Here is a 25,169-nt window from a genome sequence, read left to right as displayed (position 1 = left end):
GTGCACTGGTGGTGATGCTGGGAGACTGGAGTGTCTAAGGAAATTGCTTGTGTGACTTGTGGTTAGCCAGTGGGGTGAGACCAAAGTCCTTTTTGTCTGGCTGGTTTGGTTGGCCTTAGAGGTGGAAAAACCCCAGCCTAGGGCTGTGACTGCCCTGTTTGAGCAATTGGTCCTGATTTGGCACTCTCAGTTGGGTCCCGCCAGAATCGCTCCGTCACAGCTGAGGAGCTGAATCTCTTGTTAACTGGTTAATCACCCAGTCCTAATCAATTATCTCCCATTTTGGCCCATGCAGGAACACTTACAAAGTACACAGAGTGGTGAGCCAGCCCTAGGCTACTCCAACTCTGTCACTGGCCCACCTGAGGAAAATGACTAGAGAAATAAATACAATGAGAAATTCAGTCTCCTACTTCAAAGCCCAGTAAAGGTGGATAGGAGAAAGGGAATAGAGGGTAAAATTACAACTGTCCACTTCATTTAACACAGGAGATTCAATCACTTTCTTGAGCTATTAAAAAAAAATCCATTCAGGAACTTTTGGAGAGAGACAGTTATAAATGGTTAATCATTTAGACAACTACTTTCTGTCTTAAAAGAGAACTACTCAGCTAGCATCAATGGTCAAATTAAAAGGAACAGTTCTCTGAGTGGAGCAACAATTTTTCAGTGAAAACATTTTGAAGACACAGCAGACTGTATGAAGCACGTTACTAAAACGACAATTTTTTATCTTAAATTGAAGTTAGAAAAAAACAAAGCAGGATTATAAATGAGCCTTTTAGATGTGACTAATGGAAGTAAAGGGACATCATCATCAGGGTTTTGGCTAAGTTATTTATAGGAAGACTAAATGCAAGAGATCTTCTCATTAGAGGTTGAAAGTGATTTTTTTAATGTAAAGATAAGGAAAACATCTTGCTAATGGATAAGGAGATTGCATCAAGTAATCTCTTGATTTCCAATTCCAGCATGCAAATCAAAAGGCAAATACTAATACCACACAAATGGGTATGCCAGGAAAAATGTTAAAGTGTTTGTTTTATAGCCAGCTCCACTGTCTATTCTCCAGAAACTTTAACTTTTGACACAAAGCTTTATTGTCAGGTTAATAATACATGAGGTTCCACTGTAAAGGTCAGTTGATCAACTCTCAACTGCATTTTTTAATTGATTGACCATCCCTTTATTATGATATTTTCCTGTTCTTCATTTTAAATGAGCTCATAAAAATCTTGAAGATAGATACTCAGCATTTTTAAGTAGCTATCCTGTATCAGGTTGGTCCAACCAATTTTTTTTTTGACAAAGTACAAGGAATGCCATTTCTTTGGTAAAGAGGATAGAGCCAGTAACTGAAGTGTGTCCTCACAATTCATTTCCTGACCCTAACACATTTCCTTTATTTACCCATATACTTCCACAAATACACCGTCCCCCCTTCCTCCTCCCACATACACTTTACTGGCATGTCCATGCATGACCTCTGAAATCCCATACACGCATACAGCCCCTAGTGCCCAAGGACAGACACCTTCAGCTTCCATTCAGATTCAGCTACTCCTCCTCTCCTCTGCAACTCATTGTTCTCTTATGATTTTTCCAGCTCCTGGTTTTTGATTCATCTCTACTTATACTGAGTTCCAAGCTACCGGTACTCTGAAAGAAGAGAGGAATGAAAGATTGCAGGTTTGGAGCATGGGAGTTATGAAGAGGAGAAAGTTAACTCTGTGGTATGATTCCCCTTCCCCTCCACCATTTAGAAGGCCTCCATGAGTGGGAAAGAAACAGGGGAAGACTATGGGTCTGAATTTGCCTCTCCACCAAAGAACAAGTTAATCTAAGTAGTGTGCAGTAAATTACGTAGGATCCCCATAATACTGTGAAATACTGTTGTTCTGAACAGGACTAGACAACATAGTGGTAAAAATCTCCTGTGCCTGACCCACAAGAGTGTTTCCACTACTGGAGCTTCACTGGTGCTAGAGGAACAGTAGACAAAATGCAAGAATTGCAAAGGCCAGAAGTGAACCTGAGCTAGCTATAGCCCAAATGTGTTACATGTAACTTGTTTAAATTCATAATGATATATGCAAAATGTCCCATATCCTAGGCCTTGTGTTCTTTTGCATCTTTAATTTATTTTCTTACAATGTAAATGAATTAAGTGATAATGCAATAAAAAAGACAATTTAGTACTCCACTAAAGACTTTGCACTTATACTAATGAAAATTCAACATTCAGATGAATATAAAGAAAAAAAAGTCATTAACTGCTAAGGAACTGCCAATTACCCAGCATAAATGCAGAGCCCCCAGCACAGCTGTTTCAGCTTCCTTCTCCCCTTCACACAATAGTACATTTGTATTGCAGGTTACATTAACAAAGCAACCTGCAACTAGTTCCTAACTGCTGAGAGAACAAATTACTTTGCTAAAATTATTGGTTCAATCACATTTATAATAATGAGTTATACATGCTTACACTTACTTTTTTTCCCCTGCAGTCTAAGTATACAGAAGTGTGAAATTCAATTACAAATATTAAATGAACTCTCCTTTTGAATTGATTCCTCTCCTAGCTATATATATATATATATAGGGTTTTTTTGGACCAGCTGTCATATTTGGATAAAAGAAAGGTTTTTTCTGGATAGACTAAAACCATCTTCTGTCTACCAAATATTACTAAATGCTTCTCCCCCACACACCCTCAAACACCCTTCTATTATACTAATATAAACGCTAAGGGATTACATGTGACACAGCTGAAATTTAATTTCTTTAGATAATCAAATCCTGATTAAAAATAAAATTAGTTGGGAAAAGGAGTATTCTTACTAACTGATCCCATCCTTTGGTGCTACTATTTTCCAAAATTCCTTGGACTCAACTGTGCTATTCTTCTTGCTAGAACAAGGCCTCATCCTCCCTAATTGATCTAACCTCGTTATCTCTAGCTTGCTTCTTGCTTGCTTATATATACCTATCCCTGGAAATTTCCACTACTTGCATCCGAAGAAGTGGGTATTCACCCACGAAAGCTCATGTTGCAAAACGTCTGTTAGTCTATAAGGTGCCACAGGATTCTTTGCTGCTTCTACAGAACCAGACTAACACGGCTACCCCTCTGATACTTGACACCATGCAAGGCACTGCATTTAGCCGTATGGAGTGGAAATCCATCAACCTCATGAAGAAACTTGCACAAATACAGACGGATATCATCTTCCTTTCCAAATGTAAACAGATGGACATCATACCTAATGGACTAAAGGTAAAAAATCCACTGCTATCTACATACTACACAGACCACAGTGAGAGATTATGCCATACTCTATCAAGGAAACTGAGGAACCACCTGATCAGCATCCTATACAGCAAACAGGAAAACATCAAAAAAGAGCTCTCCAACCTGGAGATTCTCATCAATAACCAAACTTCCATACAAACAGACTTCACTAAAATAAGACAGGAGATCTACATTACTCACTTCACCTCTCTACAAAGGAAAAAGGACTGTAAGCTGTCTAAACTCCTACCTGCCACATGGGGCCACAACCGTGGTACCCCTAACCCACCCAGCAATATCGTCAATCTATCCAACCACACACTCAGCCCAGAAGAACAGTCTGTCCTATCTCGGGGACCCTCTTTCTGCCCTGCCACCCCCACCAACATGATACAGTTCTGCGGCGATCTGGAAGCCTACTTTCGCCGTCTCCGACTCAAAGAATACTTTCAGGACAACACTGAACAGCGCACTGATACACAGTTACCCTCCCACCAACAGCACAAGAAGAAGAACTCCACACGGACTCCTCCTGAGGGTCGAAATGACAGTCTGGACCTATACATTGAATGCTTCCGCTGACGTGCACAGGCAGAAATTGTGGAAAAACAACATCACTTGCCTCACAACCTAAGTCGTGCAGAACGCAATGCCATCCACAGCCTCAGAAACCATCCTGACATTATAATCAAAGAGGCTGATAAAGGAGGAGCTGTTGTCATCATGAACAGGTCTGACTACCAAAAGGAGGCCGCCAGACAACTCTCCAATACCAAATTTTACAGGCTACTTCCCTCAGATCCCACTGAGGAATACACTAAGAAACTGCACCATCTACTCAGGACACTCCCTACACTAACACCGGAACAAATCAACATACCCTTAGAGCCTCGACCAGGGTTATTCTATCTACTACCCAAGATCCACAAACCCGGAAATCCTGGACGCCCCATCATCTCGGGCATTGGCACTCTCACTGAAGGACTGTCTGGATATGTAGACTCTCTACTCAGACCCTATGTTACCAGCACTCCCAGCTATCTCCGTGACACCACTGATTTCCTGAGGAAACTACAATGCATTAGTGACCTTCCAGAAAACACCATCCTAGCCACCATGGATGTAGAGGCTCTCTACACAAACATCCCACACACTGATGGAATACAAGCTGTCAGGAACAGTATCCCTGATGATGCCACAGCACAACTGGTTGCTGAGCTCTGTGCCTTTATCCTCACACACAACTATTTCAAATTTAATGACAATATATATCTCCAGATCAGTGGCACCGCTATGGGAACACACATGGCCCCACAATATGCCAATATTTTTATGGCCGACCTGGAACAACGCTTCCTCAGCTCCCGTCCACTCACGCCCCTTCTCTACCTACGCTACATTGATGACATCTTCATCATCTGGACCCATGGGAAGGAGACTCTGGAAAAATTCCACCACGATTTCAACAGCTTCCACCCTTCCATCAACCTCAGCCTGGACCAATCTACACGGGAGGTCCACTTCCTAGACACCACGGTGCAAATAAGTGATGGTCACATTAACACCACCCTATACCGAAAACCTACCGACCGCTATGCCTACCTTCATGCCTCCAGCTTCCATCCCGGACACACCACAAGATCCATTGTCTACAGCCAAGCACTGAGGTACAACCGTATCTGCTCTAACCCTGCAGACAGAGACCAACACCTAGAAAATCTCCAGCAAGCATTCTCAAGACTACAGTACCCACACGAGGAAATAAGGAAACAGATCAGCAGAGCCAGACATGTACCCAGAAGTCTCCTACTGCAAGACAAACCCAAGAAAGAAACCAACAGGACTCCACTGGCCATCACATACAGTCCCCAGCTCAAACCCCTCCAACGCATCATCAGGGATCTACAACCCATCTTGAACAATGATCCCACACTTTCACAGGCCTTGGGTGGCAGGCCAGTCCTCGCCCACAGACAACCTGCCAACCTGAAGCATATTCTCACCAGCAACTGCACACCGCACCATAGTAACTCTAGCTCAGGAACCAATCCATGCAACAAACCTCAATGCCAACTCTGCCCACATATCTACACCAGCGACACCATCACAGGACCTAACCAGATCAGCCATACCATCACCGGTTCATTCACCTGCACATCCACCAATGTAATATATGCCATCATATGCCAGCAATGCCCCTCTGCTATGTACATCGGCCAAACTGGACAGTCTCTAAGGAAAAGGATAAATGGACACAAATCAGACATTAGGAATGGCAATATACAAAACCTGTAGGAGAACACTTCAACCTCCCTGGCCACACAATAGCAGATCTTAAGGTGGCCATCCTGCAGCAAAAAAACTTTAGGACCAGACTTCAAAGAGAAACTGCTGAGCTCCAGTTCATCTGCAAATTTGACACCATCAGCTCAGGATTAAATAAAGACTGTGAATGGCTTGCCAATTACAGAACCAGTTTCTCCTCCCTTGGTTTTCACACCTCAACTGCTAGAACAGGGCCTCATCCTCCCTGATTGATCTAACCTCGTTATCTCTAGCTTGCTTCTTGCTTGCTTATATATATCTGTCCCTGGAAATTTCCACTACTTGCATCCGAAGAAGTGGGTATTCACCCAAGAAAGCTCATGCTGCAAAATGTCTGTTAGTCTATAAGGTGCCACAGGATTCTTTGCTGCTTCTATTCTTCTCAAACTACTAAGTACTTGTATAACTAGACACATTTACTTCACTGGAACTACTTATTGAAATAACTTCTCACCATCATGAGTAAGGCTCTACATAGTACAAATATCACTCATTCCTGGATATCCCTACTCCTATCATCTAAGGATTAGGAAAAACTGCAAGATGTAAAGAGTTTGCAACTCTTTATGAATCTTCACCATTTATAGCATTTTACAGACAATTTATCTATCCGAGTGCTAGCATTTTCAAAGATTGTCAGCTGAAGGAGAGAGAAGTTTAGGGTCCAACACACAGAAGTACTGCCTTCCCATATCCTAAGAGGCCAAAGTCCAATACCCACTGAAGTCAATGCAGAGACTCCCATTGACTTCAGTGGGAGCTGAATCAGATCTAAGGAATGTTTCTGAACATAACTGGGCTCACACTGGCAATACTTACTTACACACATAGTTCCAATGAAACCAATCACACTATTCCTGTGAGTTTTGAACAACATGAGCAAAGGTTCCATAACTGGGTCCCTACTGTTCAGATAATTGACATAATAATGAAAAACTATATTTTAACTCCTTTTCTCCTTATACCTGCAATATACATATTTTTCAGTTACCACTTGCCTGATAGCAATGGCTCTGAGTCTACCTTTGAAAAGTCATAGCCAAATCACTTGAAAACATAACCAGGAATACAGCCAGTCCACCTGAGAAATATGGACAGAATTCTACAATCACTGCTAGGCAGCACAATATTTTTGTTGCTTAATCTACTAATCTTTTAAATTAGTGAGAAAGTTGTGAATTCCAATCATGTAGATTTTCTCTCTAGCTAAAAGACTTTATTTCTTTTATATTAAATAATATTTATCCAATTGTATCATTTACTCCAGACAATCCAATTTTTCCAGCTGAATCTTATTACAAGATACACATTAAGCTAGTAATAATTTAATGGCGATATAAATATTAAATGGTAAAGAAAGACAATATTTACAAGGGAGCTGTTTATTATGACACAGAGCATGAGGAAATAGTAGTTCATTTAAAAAACATTGTTTAGTCACCACCCCCTCATGCAATGTAGACAATACTTCTCCTTAGAAAATAATAAAGTTAGATGACTTTATAATAGCAACTGAAACTGTAGTTTGTCAGGAGAATTTAAAACTGCTATGAAAGTCAGTAGGAATCCAGTGAAGTCTGTTTGCTGACTTGCAGTTTTACAATTGAACAAATATAAAAATAATGATTACAGCATTAACAAAGAAGAGATTACATCCTTTTTGGAAACAACAAAGTTTTATGGTCTGACTTTATGTAAGACTAATTTCATGAGTACAGTAGTCTCATAAGCAGCAGAATGACTGTATAGCTAACTATGCCTATTGGGTTATGTTAATTTTGGTTTAATTTTACTGACATGAGAGCTTGTAAATAGTATCAGATCAACAGCCCAGAAGACTGAAGTCTTCTGTATACATTCACAGGAAGGATGTAGTATACGCAGCACTAGTACAAGGTTCCTTACACAACATCACACCATCACCACAAGCTTACTCTACAAACACTATCTTAAGGTTAGTTCATCTAATTCTTAGCATTTCAGCTAAGACTGACAATCTGACTCCAAACTGTGATGGTGGTTTGGTTATGTGGTTCCCTATTTATTAAGAACAAGACTGTGATTAAAAATTTATCTCACACAATTCAACAGCCATCAGATGGCAACAACTTTCATTCACTCCAGCTGGTTATACCATAACCTATTCCCTGAGCCACATCTTAAAACTATACTAAAGTGAAAGTGCACTGTCTTAATCCTCCAAATATTTTGTCTTTTTAAATTGTGTTTTGCTAATAAAACAAACAAATAAATAAACAAAAAACCTGGGAAACTGTATATTCAATATGTTAAAAATAAATAGGGTAAATATTTGTGTGCTTGAAAATTATATATCTGTGTCTAAGTAATTTTATTCAGAGACCATACACAGTACAAGAATCATGATGTAAGGTTTCAAACGTTGTTGATACTGTCAGGCCAGGATGGAGTCTAGCACTCTGATAAAAAATGTAAGAGTTGGTTAATTTTCTATGCTAGCCACATCCAAACAAAAAAAAATCATGCATATGGCAAAAAAAGTACAGAGTCCAAGATGCAGCAAAGCAAAATACTGTAAAAAGAGAGATAAAAAGCTAAGCTATTCAAATCAGAGGAAAAGTATCTCTAAATCTTCTGTTCCTAAAAGGGAGATATCTATGTATTATCTCCAATACTGTTGGACAAAGTTTCAGTGGGCAGAGGCTCACTGGTGCACATTTACCCATTTTTATCTGAATGTGTATTTCAGGGATCGGCACCCTTTGGCATGTGGCTCGCCAGCGTAAGCACCCTGGTGGGCGGGCTGGTTTGTTTACCTTCTGCGTAATATAAAAAAAAAGATAAAAAGGTAATAATTGGAGATATACCAATCTCCTAGAGCTGGAAGGGACCTTGAAAGGTCATTGAGTCCAGCCCCCTGCCTTCACTAGCAGGGCCAATTTTTGCCCCAGATCCCTAAGCGGCCTCCTCAAGGATTGAACTCACAACCCTGGGTTTAGCAGGCCAATGCTCAAACCACTGAGCTATCCCTCCCCCCTCTGTCTACAGGTATGGCCAATTGTGGCTCCCACTGGCTGCAGTTCACCGTTCAAGGGCAATGAGGGTGGCAGGAAGCTGCAGCAAACACATTCCTTGGCCCGCGCCACTTCCCACAGCCCCCATTGGCCTGGGACGGGGAACCGTGGCCAGTGGGAGCCGTGATCAGCTGAACCTGCGACGCAGCAGGTAAACAAACCAGCCCGGCCTCCCAAGGGGCTTACCCTGGCGAGCCGCATGCCAAAGATTGCCGATCCCTGATGTATTTATTGTAATTGCAAATACAGCTACTACAAACATGCACACAAATGGCTAGATATCTAAATATCCATTTGTAGGCATAACTGTGGGAAGCTGTACACATAGTAATAGAAAAGCATGCATAAATGCAGGTGGGCACAGACAAGAAAATATTAATGGAGTTCTGCACAGATTGTGAGCCTTCTTTGAAAATATTGCTTCATCTATGCAGATTAATTGCACAAATTGCAGTTACTATACATGTGCGCACAAAGTATTAAATTAAAAATTTGTTATGGATTATAATTTATATACCAGATACTTATTTATCAATAGGATGTGGACAGTACACCATAACTGCCCAGATCATTTCTATAATACTAAATACAGAATACATTATTATTATTATTAGAAGCCCCAGTCATGGGCCACGTCCCCTTTGTGCTAGATGTTGTACAAACATGGTCCCTGCCCCAAACAGTTTATAATCCAACTATAAAACAAGACACAACTGATGGATATAGACAGATGGTGGAGTAAACAATGAGATAAATATTAATCAGTATGATAGTCAGTGGTCTCTGTACAGTAGCAGCCTAATCACAGGCAAGCTTTTCATAGGCATCATGGCAAAAATCAGACTCTGAAGAGTGATTAGAAAGTGGATAATGAGGTAGGTTTCTGGATGTTTACAAGGAGCCCTCTCAAGTATTCAGGCCAGCATGGAAGAACGAAGGTGTTTGTTTGAAAATTTAACAAGTGGGAGGTAGAGGCTGGCCTCATGGGGAGATCAAAGGGAGCACTGATGGTTTGGTTATCAACAACAGAAGATAAGTAGGGTGGGGACTGACCATGAAGAGCCTTGAAGTGAATATAGGCAGCTTATATTTGATACAACAGAGAAAGGGAAGCTGGAAGGAATTCAGAGAAAGGGTGTGAAATCATCAAAGCGACAGGCTAGGAAAATGATCTTTGTAGCAGCATCCCGAATGTATAAGAGAAGGGCAAGATTGCATTTGTCAAGGCCAGAGAGAAGGATGTTTCAAAAACTGAAGCATAAAATGATGAGAGCGCTAAATGACAATTTTAGCTGCGTGGATGTATCGGAAAGGCCATATTTTAGAAATGTTATGCAGAAAGGATCAGCAAGATTTAGACATGGACCTCTCTCTAAATCCTCACATCCAGGCTAAGACAAAGATGGTAATCTGATTACAGGCTCGAGTGACAGGCAAAATGGTGGTGTTGTCCACAGGGATAGAAAAAGGAAGTAGTATGAAGAGCTTGGGGGACAAGTTTAGGAGTTCTGTGTTAGCCACATTTAGCTTGAGCTGACAGCTGATGTCAGAGAGACTGGCTGAGATTTTAGTATGGAAGAAGGAGACAAGTCAGGAATACCAAGGTAGATCTGTGAGACATCAGCATAGAGATGGTCATTGAATTTGGGTTTGCAATGACATTCCCCAGAGATAAGGTGTAGCAGAAGAGGGTCAAGGACAAAGCCCTGTTGATCCCCCACACAAAGTTGGAGAGGGATGAGGATGATCCTCCAAAGCAGTGGTTCTCAACCTGTGGTCCGTGGATCCCTGGGGGTTCACAGACTATGTCTAAGGGGTCCACAAATTACTTAGACTGAAAACTGACTCAAATATATATACAGACAATAGATTTCCAATAGATTTCCATCATTATAAATGGAGTCTCCATTTGAAATTTCCAAAGGGGTCAGCACCTATATTTTAAATTTTTTAGGAGTTAAAAAAGAAAGAAGGTTGAGAACAGCTGCTCCAAAGGACACGCTGAAGGAGCAAATAAAGAATTCAGAAGAGAATCAGGAAACAGAGTCATGGAAGCCAAGGAAAGACAATATTTTAAGAAGAAAAGCATGGTTAACTGTGTAAAAGGTAGCTGACAGTCAAGGAGGTTGAGGATGCAGTTCTGAGAGATTTGGTAAGAAAGGGGTCACTGGAAACTTAGGTTAGAGCAGTTTCAGAGGAGTGCAAGGGAAAGAATACAGACGGAGAGCATTTAGAATTGGAGGAGAGGAACTCCAGACAATGATTGCAAACAGCACGTTCAATTAATTTACAGATGAAAGAAAAATGGGGTAGTAGTTTGAGAGGCAAGTGGGATCAAGAGTGAGATTTTTCAAGATTGGAAGGACTAAAGTATGTTTGTCTTGGGTGGAATTAGAAGAGAGTTGAGAGGTTAAGGAAAAGAGTAAGGTAGGAGATAAGAGTGGGTGCAAGTGAGATCAGGTGATGGGATAAGGTCACTGGGACAAGTGGAAGGTTTAAAGGAGGAGAGCAGAAAAAAAAATCTGTGTCTGTAATGAGGGGAACGAAGAGAGAGTTGTAGATGGGGGGAAAGGGAAGGCAAACCCAGGGCAGGGGGGAGGTCACATCATATTTGATCAATTTTCTCATGAAAGAAATTGGCAAGATCCTGCACAGAGTTAGAAGTGGGCGCAGGAGGAAGGGAGGGTTTGAAGAGTGAGTCAAAGGTGAGAAAATGTGGCTAGGATTGCAGGCATGAGATCTGATTAAGATAGAGAAGTACAGCTGATTAGCTAGGAAGATGGCAGACCTGAAAGAGGATAGAATGGATTTATAATGACAGAAGTTCAGCCTGATCATGGGACTTTTGCCAGAGACACTCCACAACAGGACAGCAAGAATGTAGGAAGTGGATATTGGGGTAAGCCAGGGCTGAGGACTGGCAGAGCAGACCTTGCAATGAGACGGGAGTGGTCAGAAAAGTCAAGGGTGAAGGAGAGTGAGGACTGGAGTGAATCAACAACCATATCAATGGAAGAAAGGTGAGAGTGGTGGGAGCAGACAAGAAGTCATTGACAGTTATGGCCTGGAAATCATAAAAAGGACAAGTGACGGGGTAAGAGAAGGGGCTGATGAGCAATGCTGAAGGAGACTAGGTGATGGTCAGAGGGGGAACTTAGCAACTGAGTGATCAGAGACCAATCCAAGTGAACGGCCTTTTGGTGAGTGGGAGAATTAAAGTAGGGCTCCAGGTCACATGAAGAGGTGAGGATGGAGAAACATGCAGCTAAGGGGTCTGATGTATCATCTACATGGAAGCTGAAGTCACAGAGGATGAGTATGGGAGACTGTGAGGAGAGAAAGAGCCATAAGTCTAAATCAGAGAGGAAGGCTGATGGGGAGGACTTGAGTGGATGGTAGAAAACTGCTATATGGAGGAGGAGAGGAGAGAAGAGTCAGATGCAAAGCTGTTCAAAAGGTCAGAAAGAGTGGGAAGGGGAATGAGGGACGGTTTGGAAGTGGCCAGAATGGGAAAGGAGAAGCCCAACACCCCCACCATGGTCTGAACCAGGGTGGAAGGTGTGTCAGATGGAGCAGCCTCTGGAAGAGAGAGAACAGCTGCAGAGGCAGTATCAGACAAATAGATCCAGGTCTCTGTGAGAGCCAGGAGCTGGAGGGAATGAGATAAGAGGAGGTCATGGACTACTGAGACCTTCTTAGATGAAATAGGTGTTCCAAACACAGCAAGAGAAGGGGTGGAGCGGGATAGATAGATTACAAATGGTGACATCAGAGGGCAGAGGTGGTGGTAAGGATGGGGGTGCAGGATAGCAATATTAAGAGAGAATTAAATATAAACTGCTGTTTATTTAAAGCTTTCTTCAGGAAAATATTTTGGTTCTATGCAAGCCTAAAGTAATTTTAAATGTCACTCCCCCACATCTGACTTTGTATATCAGCATAAAAAACAGGGTGGATGTTTACCTTTTTCCATTAGTTAAGGAAGATGCAGACCAATTTTCAATAGTTCCACAAGTAGCTATAGCTTAAAGGTCAGATCATGCCAACCTTATTCATGATTAATGTCGCCATGTTCTTCAAATATTCCCATCAGTTTCAACTTCTTATTCCACTAGTAGTCCCACAGAATTCAATCTCCTGCAGAGAGCACTTATCTTCAGTTCAGGAAGAGGAGACAGAAACAATGGGGGCTCAATGCCATTTCCCTCCATTTTTCATGTTAAAAAACCAGGCAGTTAAGTCATGTAGGGCTAAAGGATTTTTAAGAGTTGTCAGCAGAATTGCCCTTGAAAGAAGTTCCAAACCCCAATATGTTACAAAGTTAATTAAAACTTAATATTTGTAATTTACAGTAACTAAAGATTTATATGGGATGATTTTTATGTTGGAATCTGCAGTTTGCTAAAGATTCAGGAAAGAATACAATACAAACTATCATTTTAGTTTCAAAGAGTTCCCATTATATCACCGAAAGCCCCATTATGTGTTGCCTACAAGGCAGTATAATAATATCACTGTAGTAATTTTTTATTTATATGCAGAAAATCAAAGAACTTTAATCCTTTGGTTATTTTATCTTTAATGTACAGATGAATTTTAACAGGCTAACTATATAAAAGGTGATAGCAAAAATTTAAATTAAAGAAATTCATGTCAATGTTATCACATTTTATAAAGAGTAATGCCTGCAAGATTTTTTTAATAGTTAATGAGGTTAAAGGTTAAAACTAGTAGTAGCTGTCTGGAATTAAATGAAGCAGTATTTGTCGAAGATTAAAATTTGAAAGCCAGCATGAAGGTTCAAGAGATTGGCTCAGTTCTTCAAACAAAATGTGTCTTATATTTTTGCAAATTACTATCTCAAAAATTATAATTTAGTGAATAAAAGAACCTCTCTTTTCTGTCTCTACCCTCTCAATATAGGTCTAAGGGTTTATTCCAAACAAGTCCAGAGTCACCTGAAACAGGTAGAGAAAAAATACCTATCTCCACTCTTTGAACCTAGCTGTAAATGAAGACTGTGGTTGTATTTTTTCCCTCCAAAATTCAAGTTGCAATAAATTATCCACCAACCAGATCCAGAAGGGTTTTCTGCCCATTTTTTCAAAACGAAATTAATACTGTGCTTGTAGCAAAATATTATTTTCAGCAGTTCCCTTTAGAATCACTATGTATTGCTGTTATGAGAATCTTAGCCTGTTAGTATTTTATTATGAAGTTCTGAATAAATATCACCTGTTAACCATGGATGAATATCGAATAAGTGCTAGGTTGGAGCTTTGCCATATGCCCTATAAACAAAACAGTGAAGAAATCAATTCTTTGCCTGTTTCCTCTGACTTCTGGAGACTGGGGGAGAGTGGGTAGTAACTTGCTGACAAGCAGATAATTACAATACTTATCATCCCAGCTCACCTATGCAGGCTAGTGTGTCAGAAGGGTTGAACACTCCCACCATCAATAACCTGTCTTGAGGATTAAGGGTAGAAGTAAGTACCTGTACCTCAACCCAAGGTCTGATTAGCCTGTGCAGCGGCATAAGGTGAGGGTGGTTGCTCCCTTACAACTCTGTGCAGGTGGGTAGGCTAAGTCAGAATTTAGCACCAAGAGTCTTTCATGCCTAAAGAAATACACACTGCATTCTCTATCTATCTGTGATACTTATATCTTATGTATCATTTTGCATATACAAAATGCTGTACTAATATTAATTTAATCCATAATGCAGTTTCCAAATCATGAAGTGCAACCAACAGACTAGCTAGATGGGTGCAGACAGAAATCTCAATTATTCTCACAAGATTCATCTTCCATATTATTAAAAAAAAAGTCTCTAGCTGTTCTTGTTGTGGAGAAAACCTTGAAAATATGGCATGTAACTGACACAGAGCCATTTACCAGAGTTTGTAGAAAGCCTGAAATAACAGCTCTGAGGTATTAACTGCCCCACTCATCTCAATGGGTGCAAACTCAGATGCCAATTACACTTTAAATATGAACATTATTAAGTATAACACTGTTCATGTAAGAAGCATGAAAGAAAGGAGAGGAACTATACTAAGAAGATCCACACTGGCATTTCTCAAAGTGCAAGGGGATAGGGAGAGGCACAAAGGATTACCCATGAAAGTGTGAAAAATGTATAAATCAAGATGTGTAAACCTTTAACAACACATGGTTAGGTTTCAGAGGGTCAGTGATTGATTTCAGTTTCCTGAAAGGGGGAAGGGAAAGAGGTTCAGCTTTCAAAAGTTTGGAAAACCAAAAATGCAACGAAAAGACCTGTGGAATCAGTTAATATTGCTATCCTGATTTTGTAGATGGGAGAAACTGAGATAGCAGGAGGATGATTGACTTGCTCAAGACTGTACTATAAGTGTCAGATTTGGAATTAGAACTCAAAGATTCCTGCCCTCTAGTCTCATGATCAGTCCAGTAGACCATACTGCCTCTTTAAAGGAGCTATGAAATACTTTGCACATTCTTTTGCTTTAATGAATCAGATAGACACCCTCCCCCCCCCAAAAAGATAGTTGAGAGGCTGAAATATAGTACATATAGTATAGTGCTGTTTTAGATATTTAAGAATAACATGTCCTGGCACATTTTAGCTCTTCATTCACCAAGCACAGAGTTGATTCTTCTAGAAAGAACAGAAATTGGGGAGAACGTTTGAAAGCTTTGCAAAAAAAACCAAACACTCTAAGATGTGAGTACTCATTACTTTCTCTAATCCTGGTTTACCACCTGAGATCTGGTTAAAGAATATTATTTTTTCTCCTGTTCAACAAAACAAAATGTTTTAAAAGGTAAAGCATATAAAAATCTCCATTAATTATTTCTTCCAACTGTAAAATATTTTTGTGTGTTATGTGATCAACTGTTTCCTTTGATTTTTCTATTTTTTTACTACTTTTTTTGTCTGAATATCAGACAGATTGCTCCTGAATTGCAATTGAGCAACCTAAACCTGTGTGCTTAATAATGGCAGAGAACATTTTTATGAGGGAAAAAGTTAATTTTATATTAACTAGTAAAATTAGTATTGGTATTTAACATTTATGAGACAAATTTAAATTTAAATAATGTTTTGTATCTTCCAAATGCTTTGGATATATGTTGTCACTTCATTTGAAATATTTTAAAAGTTGCCCCTTGATAAATGTAGCATTTTTGGCATATAATAAATATTTCAACACTGTCTTTCCTATAGTTAGAGTTGATAACCCTGATAAAAATGGCTTTTACATTTATATTTTCATCTGCAATTCAGTGTCTAATCTGCATTTTCCTTTGCTTCCAGCAGCCTCTAAAGCTTTCACATTAAGTAAACAAATTAAAATCAAATGCATCTTTTAAAGCAAGAGACTGACTTAGGCCCCATTAACAAAAAAGTTTATCATGATGTTAACAGACAGATTAAATGAAATTACAGGAAGTAAAATGCAGTTGGTTGACGAGCTATGGACTGACATTTCAGCAAACAAATGCTATCTTTGTTCCATACTGTTTTCAGTCCATCTGAGCAATTCACTAAACACTCTGCAGTAGTGACAGACAACCCGAGATGTATACGTACCATTTTTAGCACAGTCAGCAACAGAAGGGTTTGGGGAACAGAGGGTCACTTACAGCACCTAGGACAGCTCCTTAGCATGGAGCTGTATTCGTTTCAAGGCGGGTCAGTACGCAACTGCCCCCGCTACCACGAACCAAAATCAATCCCTTATATCAGAGAATGAATTGCCCTTTGGCATGATAGACTGCGCTGGCCAACGTGTTATAGCTTCCCAAACCAACAAGAAGCACGTTCCAGCGGCAAAGATAACGTTCTCCAGGGACATCAAGTTTCCAGCTCGATCCTGCTGTACCTCACGTTCACCTGTAACATATTCCCGCCTACAAAAATGCCCCCGGCAGCATCCAGCTCCTAAATGAGTCCTAGAAGCGCTGGCAAACGCTTCCGCCAGGTGGATTGATTTAAGGGCAGCTTCTGGTTACAAGTGCTCAGCTATTCAGTCAGCCTTAGTCCACTGGACTGGTCCCTCCCAACAGCCAGAGCAAGGAGCTCCTACCACACCACCAATTAATACACTTCAGTCCCTTGTCTTTGGGGACCAACCACACCCCAAGCAGCTGCAAAGCCAGGAGAAACAAACACAACAACACAACCACCAGCCCCAAGCTATTTGCATACAGAAGACACCAGCTGGGGACTTACCATGTTGACTTCAGAAACCATGTCGATACTGGCAATGTCTATGTTCATCCCAACGCACACAGGAGGTCCTGGGGAGGAGGAGGAGGAGAAGCGATCAGCCCCTACCCATCACTTCTTACCCACAGAGTTGTTGGCAACACATTTTCCCTTAACACGAAACACTTTCCCGTCCAGAGACTAGCTGAACACAGACTCACACACACACACACACAGGAAAGAAACAAACACCGCAGCTCACCTCCAAAATCCGGCCGGAGGCGAATGTCGTAGCCTTTCAACAATTTATCCACAGTTTCTTTCACGAAGGACATGTTCCCCGGGTCGTTCACGCTGTGGGATAGATGGGAAGTGGGGGCGGGAGACGAGCAATGGGGGTAAAGAAGAGAAAGAGAAAAAGGAGGCATAAGATAGGGAGAGAGAGTGGGAGGTAGGAGAGGGGAGATGGGGAGAGCAGAGGAGGGATGGGGGGGATCGGAGAGGGGAGAGCAGAGGAGGGATGGGGGATAGGGGAGATGGGGAGAGCAGAGGAGGGATGGGGGGATAGGGGAGATGGGGAGAGCAGAGGAGGGATGGGGGGATAGGGGAGATGGGGAGAGCAGAGGAGGGATGGGGGATAGGGGAGATGGGGAGAGCAGAGGAGGGATGGGGGATAGGGGAGATGGGGAGAGCAGAGGAGGGATGGGGGATAGGGGAGATGGGGAGAGCAGAGGAGGGATGGGGGATAGGGGAGATGGGGAGAGCAGAGGAGGGATGGGGGATAGGATCGGAGAGGGGAGATGGGGAGAGCAGAGGAGGGATGGGGGATAGGATCGGAGAGGGGAGATGGGGAGAGCAGAGGAGGGGGAGCGCAGAGAGGCGAGCAGGGGGGAAGCCGAGGGGAGAGGGGCAGAGAAGAGAGGATCAGCTTGTTTTCCTGCCGAAACGCAGCCCTTTAACCCAGCCGCGGCCGCCGGGCGCGCTGGCTCGGAGCAGCCCCTACCTCTGGGCGCAGCAGACCACGGCCACCAGGACGGGAGCGGAGAAGATCCCGAAGATCCTGCCTCCCCCAAAGCCCCACATCCCTCCGCTCCGGGCTCCCTCCCCGCAGCAGCCGCCGCCGCCGCGACCCGAGAGCCGCCCGCTGAGGAAGAGGCGGAGGCGCCAGTCCCCCACCCCGGCCCCGGCAGCCGCCCGCACGCCGGGCTGCAGAGACCCCGGCGCCGGGCTGTGCCGAGCCCCGGAGGAACCCCCCGCTCCCCGCCGCCGGAGCCCGGCTGCCTGGCTCCTCCCGCCCGCCCCTGCTCCCTCCGCCCGGGCAGGGGAGGGGAGGGGAGGGCTCCTCGGTCTGGGCGGGCGGGGGGAGCGGGCTGTGCCGGGGCCGGGGTCTCAGGCACTGGGCGAGCGGCGGCTTCCCCGGCTCCTCCCGGCGGGGAGCGAAGCTCTGCGGGGCTGGCTGCTGTGCCACGGGGGGAGCCCGAGAGCCGGCGCCCGGCTGGGACCCCGCCAGCTGCAGCCGCCCCGGCCCCGCGCTCCCAGGAAACAGCCGGGGCAGCCCCCCTCAGCCCGGCCCGGCAGCGGAGCAGGCGCCACAGGTGCCCCGGCGCCGCTCCCGCCCCGGCCGGCGCGCACTAGGGCCCCACAGGCCGGCGGCGGCGGCGGGCTGAGCCGCGGGGGCAAAATGCTCAGTGCGTCCGTGACAGGCTGAGCCTGAGGCGGCCCGTGCGCGGCGCCCTTCGCCCGCGCCGCCGGGAGCAGCGCTGGGTGCGAGCCGCTTCCGCGCGGGCTGCGATGCACCTACGGCCAGGGGCTGAGAAGTGAGCGCGGCTTCCGCCGCGCAGCGCCCCCCGCTAGCGCACCCCTGGGCCGGGCCCGGTGAGTGCGGCTCATGGCCCCAGTCTCGCCTAGCGCACCCCTGGGCCGGGCCCGGTGAGTGCGGCTCATGGCCCCAGTCTCCGCTAGCGCACCCCTGGGCCGGGCCCGGTGAGTGCGGCTCATGGCCCCAGTCTCCGCTAGCGCACCCCTGGGCCGGGCCCGGTGAGTGCGGCTCATGGCCCCAGTCTCGCCTAGCGCACCCCTGGGCCGGGCTCAGTGAGAGCCCCACATGGTTACAATGCCCTCCACTAGCACCCCCCTACCCTCCCCCCCCACACCCCGACCAAGCTCAGCCAGTGCCTCAGCTCGTGGCCACAGCTCCCTCCATTAGTCCACCCCTGACCTGGGCCAAGCGGGTGATGCACTTTCCTGGGTACAAACACACATGCACCCACCAACAGGACTGAGCAATGAGTGCAGCCCATGCGACCAGTTTCTTCCCGCTCACTGGTACCCATAAGCGGGACTGGGTGTGGAATGCAGCTTTGCCCCCAACTCCCACTGCACTACCGCCTCTGTAGCCTGGGTGCGGAAGGATTGGCAGAGGGGTGAGGAGGCAGTTAACCTACCAAGGGGGTTAGGCGAGATTTGGGAGTTTAGTACAAGTGCCTGAGAATGGCGGTCCCTGAGTGGACAGGGAACCTTTGTGGAAGTGGCTACAGTTCCAGTTTTCAGGAGGGTCCAGTAATTTTGAATACCCAATTTGAGATACTTGGGCCTGTTTTTCACAGGTTCTGAGCAATTGTAGCTCCCACTGATTTAAAGTTGTGAGTGCTCAGCATCTCTAGGGGGAAAAAATCAAGCCTCTAGCTGTCTCAACCCTTAAGCATATCCCCTGGGCTCAGAAAACAAAACACAAATAGAAAAATCCTCATGATTTTAAGGCCTGATGTGATTTTTGAATGCTTGCGGTTGGCCATAGTGAGCCTATGACTGCAAAGGGAACCTGCAAGTTGGGGAGAGGTACCAAGAAACCTAAAAGGAGGAAGAAAAGATTAGAGAATGCTGAAAGAATACACCTTGTATATAATAGAATATTGCATAATACATTTAAAACACTGATAACTTTTCTTAAATAGTCTATTTTATAATTGAAATAATATTCTTTTACAGGATTCAGTACATCTGATTAATGTCCTATTCAGGTGCATTGGAAATGCATCTGAGATGTGACTGAATCAACACTCCTGTAGAGTCTGTCATGTTTTATTACTTAAATTAAAATACTCTTTCTCTTATCTGACCTCTCAGATTAACCCCGTCCATTTATTTGTTGCTATCTTAAAAGATAGTCCAACTGGGAGTCCTGGGGCCAGGGAATTGGAAATGGGATATGAAGCATTTTGCCCTCCTGGACCTTGTTTTCAATCTAAGTAATAACTGAAAGTCATTATGACATGAAAGATGTTCAATGGAAAAAAGAAAATGGTCTCCCATTCTTAGTGGACTGTTGTCCACAATACAAAGAGGCACTATGACAACAGTCACTAATTGGCAGACTCAGCAGAAGGACCACAATGGAATATGGGTAGAGTAGTGGTTCTCAACCAGGGGTACGCGTACCCCTGCAGGTACACACAGGTCTTCTAGGGGATATATCAACTCATCTAGATCAGTTTTTCTCAACCTGGGGGGAGGATGGTTGGGGGCGGTCACAAGTGCAGGGCCCATGTTAGGGAGTGGCAAGCAGGGCAATTGTCCCTGGCCATACGACATAGGGGCCCTGCAAAGCTGAGTTACATGCTTCAGCCTCCTGAAAGGGGTATAGCAGTCTGGAAAGGTTGAGAACCACTGGTGTAGAGAATGAACTCCATTCTCATCCATACAGGTAGTCCCTCATGCTCAGGATCAAGTCATATAACTGGAACCATTTAAAATGAAAATTTGTGGTGCACCTGCTCATTCTGATGAAAAACTTTAGCTTCCCGGACTCTTGGGTCACTCTCTGTGCAGCTGATCTGCCTCTGATTAAAAAATTGTCCAAGACCAGAAAAACTTGTATTCCTCTCTTTCAGAGGTCTGCCTCAGTTATGCCTAGGGAAAATGGATAGGCCGAATGTGAGCAGTTGGACCTCTTATATGGAAGATCTGGTATGAAAAGTTAAGGTGGTATCTGTGCAGCTGATGATTAGGTATATAGAAGCATGTGCCTGGCAAGCCTATAGATGTGAAGTAGTACTCTGGAAATACTAATACTATGGTGGAAACCATTGTCTGAAGAGGGGGGTGGGGCTTCAGATGCTAAGAATCTTTTTTGGGTGATGGGACTTGTTGAAAGAAGTGGAAGTGGGATGAGGAGGCATCCAACATCTTGAGGAGAATTCCAGCTTTCCTCCCTGTAGCCAAGAACATCCACCTTAACATTTCTGGGGAGACAGAAGAGGAGGCACCGACAGGAAGATCACTGTTCTAGGAGCCAATCAATGCATTAAGGAGGTCTGCTTGCAAGCAACTCAAGCATTCTCTGCAATGTATAAATCACCAAGGCTGCAGCAAAAATGCTGGCTTGAAAATCAGGGAAGAGGGACTCAACCACTCCTTGTAAGACAGCACTGGCAGTCGCTGGACTCTTGGGCAGACAAGTTGGATCTGGTTGGCAAAATGGATATGGCTCAGTCTCCGTATTGTGCTCAGAACTACCTGACAGAGCATCTTCTCTTAATTTTCCCCTTTTTGGCTTCTTGTGGCTGACTTTGGTGAAGATACAATCTGCCTAAGGAGAAGAATGTAAACTCAAAGGGTTCAGAAACCCAAATTAAAGGCAGACAAGATCCGAAAGGGGAAAGGGAGAATCACTGCTAGAACTGAAGCAGTATCTTTTGAGAAATTAGGGATATTAATTGTACTAAACTGGGAAATATGCTACTGCCTGTCTACTCTGCCTTGAAGCATTTTTAATATCCTGCTGGTTTAACCTGCTGAGAAAATGTAATTAATACAGCTCATTGGAAAACTTTTTTTTTCCCTCATGGAAAATCTTGACTTTGTCCAAAAACTGAAAAAAATTGGCCAAATTTTTTTTGATGAACATCTTGAAATTGCATGCAGAAAGAAGACACTGTTCACTTCCCCTCTCTCCCTCCCTCTCCCCTAGTGTAGGCAGAGCTTTAGAGTGAAGACAAAAGTCTATAGAATATGCAGCTGGGGTCAGGGCTTAAGGAATGCTCTGAACCTTGTCTGACAACCGTACACACTGCCTTCACATCTATTCAAACAATGAATCATGATTGCTGGGCGAACTACTTTAGGAGCACATTTTGTCACCCTTGCAAGTGTTGAGTGATACCTCCCCCTGCATATAGTGCTACAGATTTCAAAATAGCAGGTAGTGAATGGTGTTGTATGAATCTATTTGTTTTAGTTGCATAACTTGTTTTTCATCTAATTTTTCTAAAACAGTTATGTTGAAGGTTTTTACATACTATGGATGTTATGGGGGATTTTATGGGGCTACATGTGGGTGAAGTTTTAATCAATGTGAGTAATGGGGACACACTGTTTGACCCAAACTGTTCTGATAGTTTTGTAACTAAACAATAAATGAAGACCATTATTTCCTCAACTTCAAGAAAATTTGACTGAAATTTGCTTTACTCGAATAGACTTAAAATAGTATTCTTGTAGCTTGACCACAATTTCTTCTTTGGCAAAAGTTCTGAATTATGCAGAATATGAGTCAGACCCATCAAAATAAAAATATATTGACAATTTGGCACAGGTGAAAATGGTCAGGGCTCTTTATAACCCTGATTTTTCATAATAAAGATTAATATTTATGCACTCAAGTAACATATATACATTAGAGAAGCCTGAAGTGCCTTAGAAATAATATTCTTAATGACTCTCCTGGGGAAAGCACAATTCAGGTCTGGAACAAACAAACAAAGTGGAGTTTCTGAGTTGGCAGTTGATGAAAGATCTATTTAACATGGAGACTGTCAAGAGTTCCTATCTAAATTCCTTCACCAATAACCCTAATATTTTTAACAAAACATTATAAAAATAAATTTAAATGTTAGTAGTTACATTCTGTTCCAGAATCTATATCAGAACAAAGTATAAGGCTACATCAGACGTATCTGTATTTTCATATTTATCCAATAGTATATTAGTACTATTTGTTCATATGATTTGTAAGTTAGTCTTTATGTTATTATTTATACTGTAACAATCAGAGGTCCTGGTCAAGACTGCAGCTCCATTGTGCAATACATTGCACAAGCCAGAGTAAAATAGAAAAGGGCTTGTTATCTGATTTGTTGATATTTAATGTAATATATATCTGAAGAAAAGGTCAAGTCGACTACTAGTAACTCTAACTTTAATACAGTAGTAGCCTCTGGATAAGGACTAGCTGAAACAAACAAACAAAGAGACTTAAGCTTGTGCTGATTTTTTTTGGCCAAATGTCCTTTTCAGTTTTGTCCTGAGCAATGACAAAGTGTTATGACTCAAAACAAAACAAAACAACCAAAAACCTGCAATGAGTTGGCATCAATCCTGACTTGCTAAGACTAAGAAGAGTTCTGAAGGTGGTAATGCAGAGTAACAGAAAAATAAAATGGCAGATGGCTTTAAACCTTTTTGCTCTTCTGTACACAGTTTCTTACTTATGCAAAAGTATGGCTTTAACAGACAGTGGAACACAAGGAACGAAGTGGTAAGCAATACCTTCAGTGTCTGAAGAATGTGAAAAGATGTCTAGGAGGAGACTGTGTCCACACTCTCACCCTGCCCAGACACACTCCCTGTTGGTGCCTATCGAAGTGCTAATGAGCCCTTCTCTTGAGCTTCAGGAATAAAAACACACTCTCACCCCCACTCTCACCTGACTCAGATATATCCCCCTGGCAGTGCTGGACAGCTCTTCCCTTTCATACTGAGAATGCTGACAGTGTTTTTGGTGCATTCTGTGCAAGAGTAACAGGGGAAAGAGCCTGGCTGCCAAATATCAGGATAGTGTGCCAAATTCTTCCTTGATGTAATTGAAATTAGTATATGTACACCTAGGATACATACCTCCACTGCATATAATCAATATACACTTACAATGAGTTTGGCCACATAAACATATACTTATATTTTAAAACTGAAAGTATTGTTAGTGGTGTGTGTGTATATATATATATATTTACGAGGATCTGAAATATTTGTTACCTTAATTTAAAGATCATGATGTGGCTCAGAGTAAGTGGCTTTCTAAGTATGTGTTCATAAAGATTATTAACATTTTAAAAGGGTCAATGTTCCATTTAAAGAACATAATGTCAATTAGAAGTTATTGTTCATTACTTACCTTGTGTCATAAATTGCATACAATTTTTTGTTCTCTTCAACTGCATTCCTAGAGAAAGAGAAAGTAAATGTGATTTATTTATATATTATATATTCATAATCTAAATAAAACAGAGTTTTAGACCTACAGGATCTTTACACCTTCATCATAGAATCTAGATATGGATAAAATCTGTTAGTTGTCTTGTCCAATCTTTGCCATGACAAGATTGTTACAATTTGCAGGAAATAGTCTAAACATGTTTTTAATTATGTATCTATAACTCTGTTGCCAAGAAATTAAAAACAAAACGATAGTCACTGATCTTGTGGCACATTCAAAACAAAGCCATCTTCTCTAAGGTTCTTTCTACTGGCATGACAGGAGGAACTAACTAAGAACCAAATCTTGAAGTCAGTTACAAACTACCATTGATTTCAATGGGAGGAAGAGCAAGCCCAGACTGTTTCCAGAGCATTGTTGACATTGCTGATATTACTAGTATAAAAACAGAAGTTTAAGCAAAATAGTTTTTGAGAATGGTGTGATAAATGTTGGAGGTGCTCTGCAATAGTTATTGATTTGTATCCCAAAATGGGATTTATGTGCTATGTGTTTAAGTCTAACAGAAGGGATCACACAGTTTTCACACCCACAGGTAATCACGGGTGATTATGTGCTATTAAGGCTGAATTGGGTCTAACTACACAAACAGTGCAGGAACCACTAGCATTCTCCTAGATCAGTGTTTCTCAAACAGGGGTCACCGCTTGTGTAGGGAAAGCCCCGTCTGCAGGCAGGGCCACCCGGGGGGGGGGGGGGGGGACAAGGGGAAATTTGCCCCAGGCCCCACAGGGGTCCCATGAGCTCTGGCCGAGAATCCCTTCCCTGGCTAGAGGTGCCTTTTTAATTTTTACTCACCCAGCGGTGACCTGGGTCTTTGACGGCACTTCGGCGGTGGGCCTTTCACTCGCTCTGGGTCTTCGTCGACACTTTGGCGGTGGGTCCTTCAGTGCTGCCGAAGATGCGGAGCGAGTGAAGGACCCACCACCGCCAAAGACTCGGAGCGCCACCCGGTGAGTACAAGTGCCGCAGCAGGTGGTGCCTTTTTTTATTTCCGCTACCCCGCTTTGCCCCAGGCCCCCTGAATCC

General features: G+C 43.1%; 1 protein-coding gene across 1 annotated transcript in view; it reads right to left on the bottom strand.

Annotated features, from left to right (window-relative positions):
- The window catches only part of GABRB3 (gamma-aminobutyric acid type A receptor subunit beta3), a 146,540-nt gene extending 128,542 nt beyond the window's left edge, over nt 1–17,998 (bottom strand). Inside the window, exons 1-3 of the mRNA XM_045005074.1 lie at nt 17,871–17,998; nt 17,130–17,221; nt 16,892–16,959 (exon numbers count right to left, since the gene is read on the bottom strand). Coding sequence (XP_044861009.1) covers nt 16,892–16,959; nt 17,130–17,221; nt 17,871–17,950 — 240 coding nt within the window. The 5' untranslated portion in view covers nt 17,951–17,998. The remainder of the gene's footprint in view (nt 1–16,891; nt 16,960–17,129; nt 17,222–17,870) is intronic.
- Between the last annotated feature and the right edge of the window lie 7,171 nt (nt 17,999–25,169).

This window comes from Mauremys mutica, chromosome 1 (assembly GCF_020497125.1).
Source record: "Mauremys mutica isolate MM-2020 ecotype Southern chromosome 1, ASM2049712v1, whole genome shotgun sequence".
In the NCBI taxonomy this organism is placed as follows: Eukaryota; Metazoa; Chordata; order Testudines; family Geoemydidae; genus Mauremys; species Mauremys mutica.
The sequence above is the reverse complement of the archived record's forward strand: the minus strand, read 5'-3'. Positions and strand labels throughout refer to the sequence as shown.